A 12360-nucleotide genomic window follows, 5' to 3' on the forward strand; every position below is an offset into this window, starting at 1 on the left:
TTCTTAACGTTCATTCAACAACAATACTAGAACAAGAAAAACAGTTGATACATGGCAACAGGAAAAAAAAGGAGGAAACGAAATGGGCCAAAACAGCTACTACGTGAGAGAATTATTATCAGTGTACACTACAGTGGCTCGGGCATCGATCAACAATTCCGGAATCAATCACCTATACTTGGGCATCAACACAGAGCAAGCTTGTTGGTGGCTGCTGCTGCCGCCCTTCAGTGGCTTCTCTTCAGCGCCGAAAGGAAGCCTGACTTCGTTTTCTGCCGGCCATCGCCGTCGGTTCCCACCTGCCATGTTACTTCCAAGTCAGATATGAACATAGCCACAACATAATAAATAATACTCCCTCCTCTTAGCAGGAAGTACGCGGTGAATTCCGACAGAAAAACTGCCTTTTGGTGCAGAGTTAACTGGAAAATCTCGAGAAATACGCTGAAATATGCGATGAATTCCGATGGTAAAACAAGGGTAGGCGAGGCTGACCTCTTTGGAGAGTCTCTGAAGGATCTCCAAGATCTGGGAGAAGTCGGGCCTCTCGGCTGAATCTCTGTGCCAACACTTCTGGAGCAGCTCTGCTAGCTTGGGGTTGGTGTCCTTCGGAATCGTCGGCCTGATGCCCTGCACAAAATGCGCGTCAGGAGGAGGGTTAGCATCTCCAGAAAATGCAATCTCATAGCAATGGGTTCAATCAAGTTTTCAACAAGAAAGATGAGTAAATTGCAAAAAACCACCACAATTGAGGACCCTAATTCCCAAAACCGCCATCATTCGTTTTTTTAAAAAAAACCACCAACATTGTAGTGACAGTTTTCAAAAAGCACTGATTGGTCACTAAATGCATGTTAGCACCCTACCTGACAGATGGGGCCTGCTGTAAGTGCTGATGTGGCAAAGCAACTTGACACCGTTTGACCTCACGTATGATAAGAAAAAAAGATAGAAGTGGGGGGCCACCCGTAAGCCTCACAGTCACACACAGCCGGGGTCTCCGTTGACCACGCCAACGCTGCCGCACATAACTCTGGCTCGTCGTCTTCTGCACCTCACCGCCGCCTCCCCAGAGCTGCACTCCGGCTACTAATTCGTCGCCGTCGCCAGCGCGGAATCAGTCGAGGACAGGTTTGAGGGCCGGATCCCCATCCCGCGCACGGAGCGCGTCGTGGCGCCAGACCTGACGGCGATGCCCACCGCGCGGCGAGTCCGGTTTGCCGCCCGGCGATGGATCCAAGCGGCGTCGGCCCCCCGTGCAGCCCCGACGACGGATCCGAGGGCGACGCCCGACCCCCGACCCCCTGTGCTAGCCGCCCTCCACTTCGCCACCCGCCGGATCCAGCTCCTCCACTTCGCGACCTCGTCGGCGTCGTCGGGCTCGGGCAGCTCCTGGGCATGAGGAGGTCCAGCCCGGCGCCATTCCTATGTGCATGACAGGAGACGGTGGCTGGAACCGCCGGGGTACGGTGATGAACGCAGCCCTGTGCGCACAGCTCCACGCGCGCCCGCCGCGTCCTACCGCACCGCGCCGCCAGGCTCGGCCACGACTAGCCACCTCGCCGGCTGCGGCAAGCCACGTCCAGCTCCTCCCGGCGCGCTTCCCATCCTCCTCCCGTATCCTGCTCAACGCCGCGCTCGCCGCCAGCTGCGGCCGGAGCCACGCGCGCGGCCCTGCTCGGCCACGACCAGCCACCTCGCCAGCTGCGTCCATGGCTGCGCCGCCACCTCATGCCGGGTCCGACACCATCAGCTGACGGCGACCCTGCACGGGCTCCTGGATGAGCAGCTCGAGCTCCGTGATGGAGATGGAGATGGCCACGGCGGTGCACGAGAGGTGTTTGTAAGAATGCTTGAGAAAGAGAGAGGAGCAAACCCACTGATGGGTGGGTCCTACGTCTAGCTTAACGGGAGCCACACTTTCTAACGACGTGTGAGGAGCACCGTCTGTACCCAGGCCACATGGCACCTGACAATGGGACCTAGCAGTCAGATTTTCACTCAAACAGCTCTAATTGCTCATTCAGTGTTTTTTGAAAACTGTCACCACAATGTTGGTGGTTTTAAAAAAAAAAACGAATGGTGGCGGTTTTCTGAGTTAGGGTCTCCAATTGTGGTGGTTTTTTACAATTTACTTGAGAAAGATAGGGGGTTCCAAAAAGTATCTTCAAGGCTTACCTTCTGAACAACACCTATTGCTGCTTGCAGTGGAGTTAGATAATCATAAGGGATCTGGACAAATAGAACCATTATCACTGTAACTCTAGAAGTAGGACATATACAGATATAATACTACTTAAAAATAAAGTGAAAAAAAAAATGTTACTGACAACAACAATTGCAGTTACCTTGCCGGTTAGAAGCTCCCATAGAACAATACCAAAGCTAAAAACATCTGCCTTGTGATCATACGGCTTATGCTCTATGACCTGAAGTTAGATAGCACATACATGTTAGAATAGACAAAAAAATCACTACTGTTTTGTTATGACATGTATAAACATGACGGCACACCTCAGGGGCCATCCAACGGTAAGTTCCAGTCTCCGCAGTCATCACTCCGGAAGTATCTTTCACACGTGCGACACCGAAATCTGCAACCTTTACAACCTGAAAAGGATGCTCTTTTTAATTATAGAGTTTTAATTTAACTAACCTTGTTTTCATCCATGAGAAGATTATCAGTAGGAAAATTATCTGATAAAATGCATAGCATGATTTATAACACACCAACCTTGTTTTCATCCATGAGAAGATTTGCAGTCTTGAGATCTCGGTGAATTATGTTGTTCTGATGCAGGTAGCTCATTCCTTTAGAGATGTCTGTTGCCACTCTTAGTATTTCTGGGAGCTTGAAGGAACTGCCCTTTTTATGGAGGTAATCGTATACGCTCCCCCCTGACATGAAATCTAAAATACAGCAAAAGGGGGAGAAAGTGTCAAACACCGTTAGCATCATCTGCATGATAACAACTATAAGCATTAACCCCATTGTGACCTACCTGTTATAATATATAAGTTGGGCTGTCTTGTACAGGCACCGATAAACTGCACAACATTCCTGTGACGAACCTTTCTACGAGCATGGATTAAGCAATAAGTCTATAACTCTATATGGGCATAAGTATAATTGCCACTAATCTGGAGAAACAAATGGGAGATGGAGACTAAAATTTTAAGCTAACCTCATAATGTACACTTCCTGCGCAAAATCTCTGTACATATCTGCACTGATGCGCTCAGGTCTCACTACTTTAATGGCCACATCCTGGATGCAGTATGAACCACGGTACCTAAGAAACCAAAGAATAAAATGACATTCTGCCAGGTTTTGCAAGGTTCAACTGTTTTCACTCCACAAACAGTAACTTACAGGTCCCCGTTTGATCCAGATGCAACCTTGTTCCCAAACTTGAGCAGCTTCAGGTCTATTTCCCAAACATCTGCTCCATCGGATGGTATTTGCACACTGGTAGATGTGGGCCTACTCTCTCCACCTTGCAGGCCTTCCAATGAAGGTGATGATGCACTTGACACTGTACAAGCTTGTGCCTGTACACAACCCAATTTAGTATTACATAACATATGCTTGTTATTATCTGAGAAAACCACAATGCATGTCTGCACAACCTCTTAGGAGATTGTATTTTCTATTATTCAGGCAAAGTTAGCAAATTTACTGAAACCAAACAGGAGAGTGCTTATTATTCAGTTAGAGGTATTAAACTTCACACAAGAAGGCCAGACAGAAGCCTATACCTCAACACTGCGAAATTTCTCCATTATCTTCTCTTTCAGCTGTTTAGTCCCCTATGAGTGGCAGTAAAAGAGAATATATCAACACAAAAATTACAGAAATAGCAGCAAGGAAAAGAACGCGCTCTAATGTGCTGGAATCAGTTAGCTATTGCATACCACAAGACGCCAACCAGTGACAACGAATACATCCAGTGAGTAGCCATCGATTGTTGAAAATGCGTGTGCTTCTTGGATGTCAAGACCGAGCTCACCAAGCAAACAAGTCAGCTGTAAATGCACAAGTGTCAGTATCAGAATCCAACCAAGTGCTGAGTAGAGGACCTGGTCTGAAAGTAGTTTACAGTAAAGTTCAAGTGATTTCAGTACAATGACAATAATTTTGCTGCGTGTTAGAGAAAAGGTTATTTCAGTAAAAGCCTGTAGATTTCTGATGTCAATGCATCTTGATAGTTTGTTTCTTATATTTTATTTTATTTAAATTCTTCTTCTATTCATTTATTTTTGCATGCCGTTTCTTACTGACTACTTGCCAGCTTCTGCATATACTGAATTTCATTTGCTGTGCTAAGAGCAGGTTGACCGACTCTGTAAATAAAAATATAAAATTGCAATGCCATGGCAGCAGCGGCCTATTTAGATGGGGATTATGCCTTGTCCTGGTACGTTTGTTTACCTGGCTAAGTAGCTTTGGCTTATCAGTTGATGCAAATGCTATCTCGTGCATTGGCCTGCAATGTTCAGAACAAAGAGAGAACTATTATCATCGTCATTATCTTATACTCCCTCCGTCCGGAAATACTTGTCATCAAAATGAATAAAAGGGGATGTATCTAGACGTATTTTAGTTCTAGATACATCCCTTTTTATCCATTTTCATGACAAGTATTTCCGGACGGAGGGAGTAGTATAAATTTAGCAGCAGAGGGATAAATCAGGAGGAGGGTCAACTACACAGAAAAATATAAATGCACCGATTTATCCCTCTAAACAAATTCGCAATACGTTCGAGGACACAAATATCTTATAGTAAAAATTTAGCAGCAGATTTGCAACTAAACACTAATTATTTAGATTGTGGGGGTGTTTTTCCACTTCTACAACTGGAAAGCGGCACCAAATACCACTTCCAATGATTTGGCAAATAAAATCTAAGCAGATTATCATGGCTAACCTCTTTAAATGGAATAGCAACATTGTGAAGTACAATCATATTACTACACCTTCATACTGTATGACTGTAAGAAATATCATAATCAAAAAGCAATAAAGCACTTGAACTGAAAAAGAAATTATGTACCTGGAAACAAGGTGAACACTATTATCATCGTCGTTATTGGTGCTACCGACATCAGATTCATTTGCTTCGAGCGCTAGCGCCTCTAGATTGGAGGACGAGCCGAATGCAGGAGGAGGGTGAACCCTGAAGAATAATTGTGCAAACCATGCCACGTTAGCATACATGAGCAAATAAACAGGCCTCTGGCAGATATTCAGAGATTATACATACATTTGGTTAGGCAAGTGACTGGAAGCAACCATGTCCATCTCATGATCACAGGAATCATCCATATCACCATCAATAATTCTAGATACCTGAAGATGAAGCAGGAAACAGAGCACCTGCCTGTTAGGAAAATCATGGACAGAGACATGCAGAACACAATGTACAGTATGAAAACTGAATTTGTCAGAAGGTTCATGTCTTGACCCACACAAATTCAGTGTTAACTTAGAAAGATTGTGCTCTGCCGGAAAGACGTTACCTGTACAACGCGCACCGACAGGGCCGGCCGGCGCGCCGGGTCGCGCGCCTCCTCGAGCAGCCGCTGGTGCGTGACCACGTCCTCCGCCCTCTCCGTGTTCACATCCAGCGCGTACCTGCACAGAACAGTCGTCGCGCGCACGACGGACGGCGTCAGCAGGACAGCGTGCGGAGACCGGCAGTGCCGATCGGGAGGCGGGGGTGGAGGAGAAGGCTCACTCACCGGGCGGGGAGGCGGTGGAAGTGCGCCCAGAGCGCGTCCTGGAAGGCCGGCGAGATCTCGGCGCCGCCGGAGGCGCGGAGGCGGGCGAGCACCTCGTTGTACACCTCGAGGCGCCGGCCCTGCTTGTCCGTGCGCCGCCCGCCCGCGCCGACCTCCGGCTGCCGCGGCCGCGGCGGGGACGAGTCGGCGGCCGGCGGCGGCGAGGGCTCCTCCACGGCCATCGGCGATCGATCCAACCAGGAGTCAGCGGGCAGGGGCGGGGGCGGGGGGGAGCTCACGAGATATAGACGACAGCCGTGCTCCTACTGCCGCTGCGCTGCTTGCATGGGAGGCGGTGGCGGGCCCGCACGTGAAGAGGCGGCGAGAAGAAAAGGCGAGCGCTTTATAGCGGTCGATCGATGCACGGGCGGCCAACTCGAACCGACGGGCGGATCAGAGATCAGAGAAGAAGAAGACAGCGGAGATGACGACGTCGCGAGTTCGGCAATGTTTCGGGCCGGGATTGAATCGATTTGATTTGCGTCCGGAGGAGGAAAGAGGTTGCGAGGTCCGATTCGTGCTGGGGAAGAAAAGTGGAGTAGATCGCGGGGCTTGATGCGCGCCGCGCCCCCTGATTTATGTCTGTCTTTACACGGATTGATTTGATTAAGGACCCTAAATTATTGTATGGGGCCAGATTGGGAGGCCCGTGACCGGGTTGGTAAAATAATGAGGAGGCCAAGTCAGATGTGATGCGGCGAGTGGAGGATGCGCACTGACAGCCCGTCGTTTCCTTCGCCCCGCTGAAACTAAACTAACACTAAGGCCATAAATCTAGGTATTTTTTTAGTCCTAACTTATAAGTCTCAAGTCCCTAAAAAGTCCTTACCTGTTTGGTCTTATAAGTTCCTATAAGACCACATTACAACTATACGTACCTATAAGACTCTTTTTGAGAGTCTTATTTCATAAGTCTCAAATGCCCACTTTAAGTCCCTATAAGTCTCTCCTGTTTGGTTTAGATGGGACTTATAGAGACTTTTTTAAATCCTAAACCAATAAGTCCCTGAAAACAAACACCCTCTAAAACTGCAGATAGTACTGTTGCCCTTCTGTCTATAGATCTCAGAAATTCTAATTTTTTTAATACCTTGATCGACCATGCTCACCGTGGACTAACAATCTATGGGACTTTGAAACTGGTACTCGCACTTTTCCGGATTTGTGGCGGGACTTCCAGTGATCTCGTTTAGTGGGAGAAGCCATTCCATCGACTATGAAAATATTTGTGGTGACTTCGTTAAGCCAAGATAATGTGCCGGTTCAATCTTTCGAAGGTGCTCATATGGGGTAGGGCATGCCTGCATGGGCTCATAGGGGAGAGTGTGCGTGTGTATTTATGTGCGTCTATGTCTGTATTGTGTTAAAAAAATCTTCATTGATTTCTTATTTTAAATCTTTTTTAAAATATATATCTTGATCAAGGAGTAGTGATTTTTTTCCGCCCTAGAGCAAAGACTCAAATTATACAACCAACATTACAAAAAAGGCCCTGGGAAAAATATAAAGTCTGGACGGCGTCCGAAGATGTCGATGTTGGAGATTTGAGAGCCAAAGCTCACTTTGGCGCGACATCTACGACTTCAATGTTGGCGCCTAATAGACTAGAATCACACCAAGATTCAGATTCCAGACGGCGAACACACGAGCCCCTAGATCAAGTACTGATAAGGAAGAAAACGATCTCGCCAAGCGAGGATTTGAAGCACACTTTTTTGCCTTTGCCAGTCTTGTTGCCTGAGCCCCACACCACAAGCCCATCCAACACTAATGTGGCCGGTTTCATTTACTTGAAGCCATGGTTTTTATTTTTTTTTAGAAATGGAGGAAGACCCCCGGCCTCTGCATTTGGACGATGCATGCAGCCATTTTATTAATTATTCACAAAAGTCCTTACAAAGAAATACAACAGTAAGTCTGAAGCCACCGTCTAGGCAACATCTGTCGCTACTCCTATCCAGTTGATGAAGGGATGCTGATAGTCCGGGCCTAATAACACAGACCTCGCAGCCAAGCCTAACATCTAAGACCTGAGACCCCAACCTAGCCACTTGCCGGTCTGGGGCACACACTGGTCCGGTGTGCTCTCAGAGGCCGCCGTCGCCAACTGTCACCGCTCCATCTTAAGAACTGTACTGATGCATCAACCTTGCTCGGTCTAGCTATCGTCGACGCCACCACGGCGCCCAACAGCACCTCCTCCCCACGCGCAAACAGCTGAGCACGTCGCGGTCGCCACTGATACACTTCAGCACCATGCTGTCAAGTACCACCAGCCGACACAGCTTGAAGTTTTTGGAAGATCTGTCATGCGTAGCACCTGCCGACCAGGCATGACAAAGCGTAGCACCTGTCGGTCAGGCATGACTTGACATCTCCACCGAAGCTCCGTGCAAGACGAAGCCGCTCCACCTCCTGCCTCTGACTTCCAGCGCTGCTCCACAAACGATGCTCCCAAAAGAGAAACGACACCGCAGTGCCGGCATCGTCCGATCTGGAACACCAGATCCTAGGGTTTCCCCCGGAGCAGCACGAGTGGGTCGACAGTAGTTACATGACGATGCCTCCATCAAGGTAACGGCGTAGAACGCCGCCATCGCCTGTCGTCGGCTCGGTTTTCACCGGCAACCATGTCTCCCCAACTCGCAGCCGGGACTAGATGATGGATCTCGAGATCCGATCACCAAGCCTCTGGCCGGCCATCTCTGACGAAGAAGATGACGACCACCACTGGCCAGCGAGACGATGCGAGATGAAGTAGGGTGCTGCCAGCGTGCGTCCTGGCCAGCACCACCGGTGCTAGGCCTGTCCGGAACCACGCCCCATGGCCGAGGACAACAGCAAGCGCTGCCACGACGGGGACGCAGACCCGAAGCCTAGATCCAGCCCACCCACGCGCCGCCAAGTGGCCACCACCAAGCGCCGTTCAGGGGCAGCCCCGCCGCCGTGAGGGACGCTGCCCCACAGGCAGCAAGCGCCAGCCACCGGCGGAACACCGCCGCGCGCCACCGGCCGCCGTGAGATCTGCGTGAGGCAATGGCGAAACGACGAGGACGCCCCGCCGCCACCTTCCCTAGGGACCGCACGGGCTTCGCCAGTGTCCCCTCCGGCGGCGGCGAAGCGGGGGAGGAATGGGGAGGGGCGGCTGGCGGCGCGGTTAGGGTTTCCCCCGTGCGCTAGAGGCTGATGACGCCAATCTTTAAATTGGGGGAGAATTTCACTTCCCCGGCCTCTGCACCAACTAGGGATGCATACGTCCATTTTAGTATGAGTACCAAGATAAATATGGTCCTCAAAATTTTTTAAATGAGTATCAAGATATTTTTTGATGAGTGGTTCTACCACACATCAAACTTGATCCTCATAAATGAGGGAAAACCCATGTGCATCACCTGTCAATTCTAGAAATTGAACTCAGGTCGTTAGGCTGCACAATCGCATGCCCAACCACTGAGCCAAGGCTCTCTTTGCAAGCCATGGTTCTTATAGGATCTATAAAATTAAAAACGGAGTTCATACGAGAAGTCTAAACACAGAACCAAGGCTACAATTGAGCCAAAGTACATAAAAACTCCTGGGGAAATATCACAACGCTGAGAACACAAATACTCCCTTCGTAAACTAATATAAGAGTATTACTACTTTAGTTATCTAAACACTCTTATGTTAGTTTACAGAGGGAGTACTTAAGATTGTAGCAGAGGAGTAATTTCCTTGGGGGGGGGGGGGGGGGGCAGCTCCTGGCCCATAGATTCAGTCTGAGGATAAAGCCACTTGTCAATCTCAGTACACCATATCTCCACCTTTGCGAAGCCCTGAAGATCTCACTTGTTATTTGCCCTATCAGTCTTGTTCTCCACTTCAGCACTTCTAGACTATACTTCTTTACTTGCAAAGTTGATCGAGCATTAATTCAAAGAAAGCAAATGGATCAATGCAAAAGGATCATTGATCCTCTTATTATCACTCAAACATACTCCCTCCGTATGTGGTCATAGTGGAATCTCTACAAAGACTTATATTTAGGAACGTAGGGAGTATGTCACTTCTACTCCTCCAAACTGTGCATGAAATAACAGTAATCCCAATAGAGATTGTTCCTCCAGACCTAAGACTTAAAATTCTATGGAGAACCTCTCAGCCAAGGTCAGATCAGTATACATAGTTTTAAGATCACAAACACATTACATCTAGCTCCAAATCATTATATCCACATAGCATGGGAAAAAAATGGTCCACAGTTCTATCATCACCACAAAAGAAGCAAGCCTTACTGCCAATCCAGTCCCTCTTCAGTTGGTTGTCTTTGGTCAATACAATATTTACCAAAGAAGAACTTCAACTTTCTTTTCACTTCCTGCATGGCTCAGCTATCTGATTCTACTAACTAATATTGGATTGGCATAAATCATTTTGTTTTTTTGGGGGCGGGGTGGGGGTGGGGCAACAACCATTTTCTTCGATAATGTTAAAAATCTGATGTTTTAACTGTGGCAAATTTGATTTATCAAAACCCTTCTTCTTTTGCGAAGAAAGAATCATTTTGCTCTAAGAGTATATGAAATAAAATTAATTCATCATTATCTCTACAGTTAGCTACTGAAAGAGAAAACACAAGGATGCTACTACTCCCTCCATTCCATAATATAAGAGCGTTTTTTAATATAATATGGGAGGAGGGAGTAGTATTTGTGCCGAAAAAGGGTTACCCCGCTTTGTATTCCAAAGCAATCAACACCGTACACATAACATTGCTGGGCGAGCAACACATCAAGCCCAAAAGAAAAGACGAAACAAATGCCAACAACGGCAGCTCGACAAAGCGCGGATGACCTGCCACCGCTGCGCCCTCCGGAGACAAACCACCACAACCCGAGGCTCCGATCTGCCGCGTACCAAGCAACACCTCCAAGAAGGGATGCGACGCCGACGACGCTGCTGCCCAAATGAGTCCTAGGGTTTCCCCCGGCACGCGGAGGGAAGTGGGGGATGGCTACCACCGACACCCTCCAAGAAGGAATGGTGGCACCCGCCGGTGTCACCGCATCGGAGCCGGATGAACCGGCAAGGATTTCTCCTGCACTCCAAACCCGACCGCCCAACCGGAGCCAACCATCCAAACCACCTCCCAACACCACGCGCCATCGCGGTTGCGCCGCCACCCATGATGTCTCACTGCGAGCACCAACATGAGGCCAAGAAGACCGGAGAGAAGTGCCCAGCGACGGGAGGAGTAGCACGAAGGTCGAGCGGAAGGGAACCCACTGTCGCGGTCGCCGTCCGAACATGGTAGTGGGGCATATCAGGCCACCCCTGGGCCCGTCAGTCCCGAAACTGGCCCTCTAAGCCCCGTCGGCCACGCTGCAGCAGGCTGGCATCGGCGCCTCCAGCACCCAACCGCTCATCGCCGCTCCCCCGCCTCCGGGAAGTCACGTCGCAGACCCGCCCCGGCCGGCCCGCCCAGGCCCAGATGGGGCCCACAGGGCCCAGATAGGGCTGATCGCCGCCGCCAGGTCGCCGTTGCGCCACCCCGCCGCCCAGCCGCCCGCTCGCGCCGCACCGGGGAACCCCGCCGCCACCCAGACCGTTGCCGCCTAGGAGCACCCTCGGTGCAGCTCCGCCCCGCGCCGAAGAGCCACCAGGAAGGACGGTCAGGGGCCACCGCCACCAATGTCCCCGGGGCCAGGCCGGCCGCGAGCGCCAGCGATGGCGGCAGGGTAGGACTGGAGAGGGGGGCTGGTGGAGAGGGAGGTCGATGCGCGGCCGGTCGCCCGCGGTGGCGACGCGGTTGCGAAGGGAGAGGAGTTCCGGAAGGAGGTACTCCCTTCGTTCGGAATTACTTGTCGTAGAAATGGATGTACTAGGCATTTTTTAGTTCTAAATACATTCATTTCTGCGACAAGTAATTCGGGACGGAGGGAGTATTTAGCAGGAGTCCCGCAGAATCGGCTAGCTTCATCCCTGTCCAGGTACATGCAACCTAGACACACCTCCCATCATTCAAACACAAAATTTTGAATCCAGCTTATGCCGTCCATGGCGTTCGTTAGCATGTGATATGCTAAAGTAATCCAAAGGATCAGATATCCTAAACAATCCAAGTACTACCAGTAATTGACCGCTAAAATAAGAGCTTCCTGTCCCGGGGTTGCCATTTTCGGCTCCTCCTACTTGCCATTTTAGTAGCTTTTCGAGTAAGTGTAGTTTGACTTTGAAGACAAGACATGCGGAAGCGGAACTAGCGGCGCGCGTGCGTGCGTGAAACGGTAGTCGGTGCCAATCCGCCGCGTCACGTACTACGCATCGACGAGATTAGCTCCACGGGATATGCTTTTCATCCATGCATTATTCGCTTAGTTAATCCATCCCAAGAAGATGTGTCGGAAGGAGAAGATGGGTTCAGCTAGTACTAGATTAGAGCAGCCAGCACAGGGCAAACACTGCACTACTACTTACCACTAGTTTATCATTGACCTGGAAAGCAACCCGGCCGCTGAATTTTTTTAGGGTACCGCTGATTATTTATAGGGTTTATCACAAGGATTTGGCCGTTCAAGGAAGCATATCCTTTTGTGTA

At 49.6% G+C, this 12360-nt stretch overlaps 1 protein-coding gene across 1 annotated transcript; it reads right to left on the minus strand.

Moving 5' to 3' along the window:
* LOC109763400 (serine/threonine-protein kinase STY46) lies at positions 1 to 6330 on the minus strand. Its single transcript, XM_020322245.4, has 16 exons — positions 5745 to 6330; positions 5523 to 5637; positions 5267 to 5352; positions 5057 to 5179; positions 4433 to 4487; positions 3916 to 4026; positions 3760 to 3810; positions 3374 to 3552; positions 3186 to 3293; positions 3003 to 3076; positions 2735 to 2910; positions 2515 to 2610; positions 2349 to 2429; positions 2179 to 2232; positions 496 to 630; positions 1 to 299 (listed from the first exon to the last, which is right to left on the minus strand). The coding sequence occupies exons 1-16, from the start codon at positions 5963 to 5965 to the stop codon at positions 228 to 230; spliced, it is 1737 nt and encodes a 578-aa protein (XP_020177834.1). The 5' UTR covers positions 5966 to 6330; the 3' UTR covers positions 1 to 227.
* Between the last annotated feature and the right edge of the window lie 6030 nt (positions 6331 to 12360).

This window comes from Aegilops tauschii, chromosome 6, assembly GCF_002575655.3.
Source record: "Aegilops tauschii subsp. strangulata cultivar AL8/78 chromosome 6, Aet v6.0, whole genome shotgun sequence".
In the NCBI taxonomy this organism is placed as follows: Eukaryota; Viridiplantae; Streptophyta; class Magnoliopsida; order Poales; family Poaceae; genus Aegilops; species Aegilops tauschii.

Bases quoted from the DNA above. Each gene is read 5' to 3' on its own strand.
- LOC109763400 (XM_020322245.4), bottom strand. From the start codon at position 5,965: ATGGCCGTGGAGGAGCCCTCGCCGCCGCCGGCCGCCGACTCGTCCCCG. The intron at 5,353-5,522 runs GTAACGTCTTTC...CTTCATCTTCAG, and splicing joins TGTCGGTGCGCGTTGTACAG to GTATCTAGAATTATTGATGG. The intron at 2,611-2,734 runs GTTGGTGTGTTA...CATCCTTTTCAG, and splicing joins TTCTCATGGATGAAAACAAG to GTTGTAAAGGTTGCAGATTT.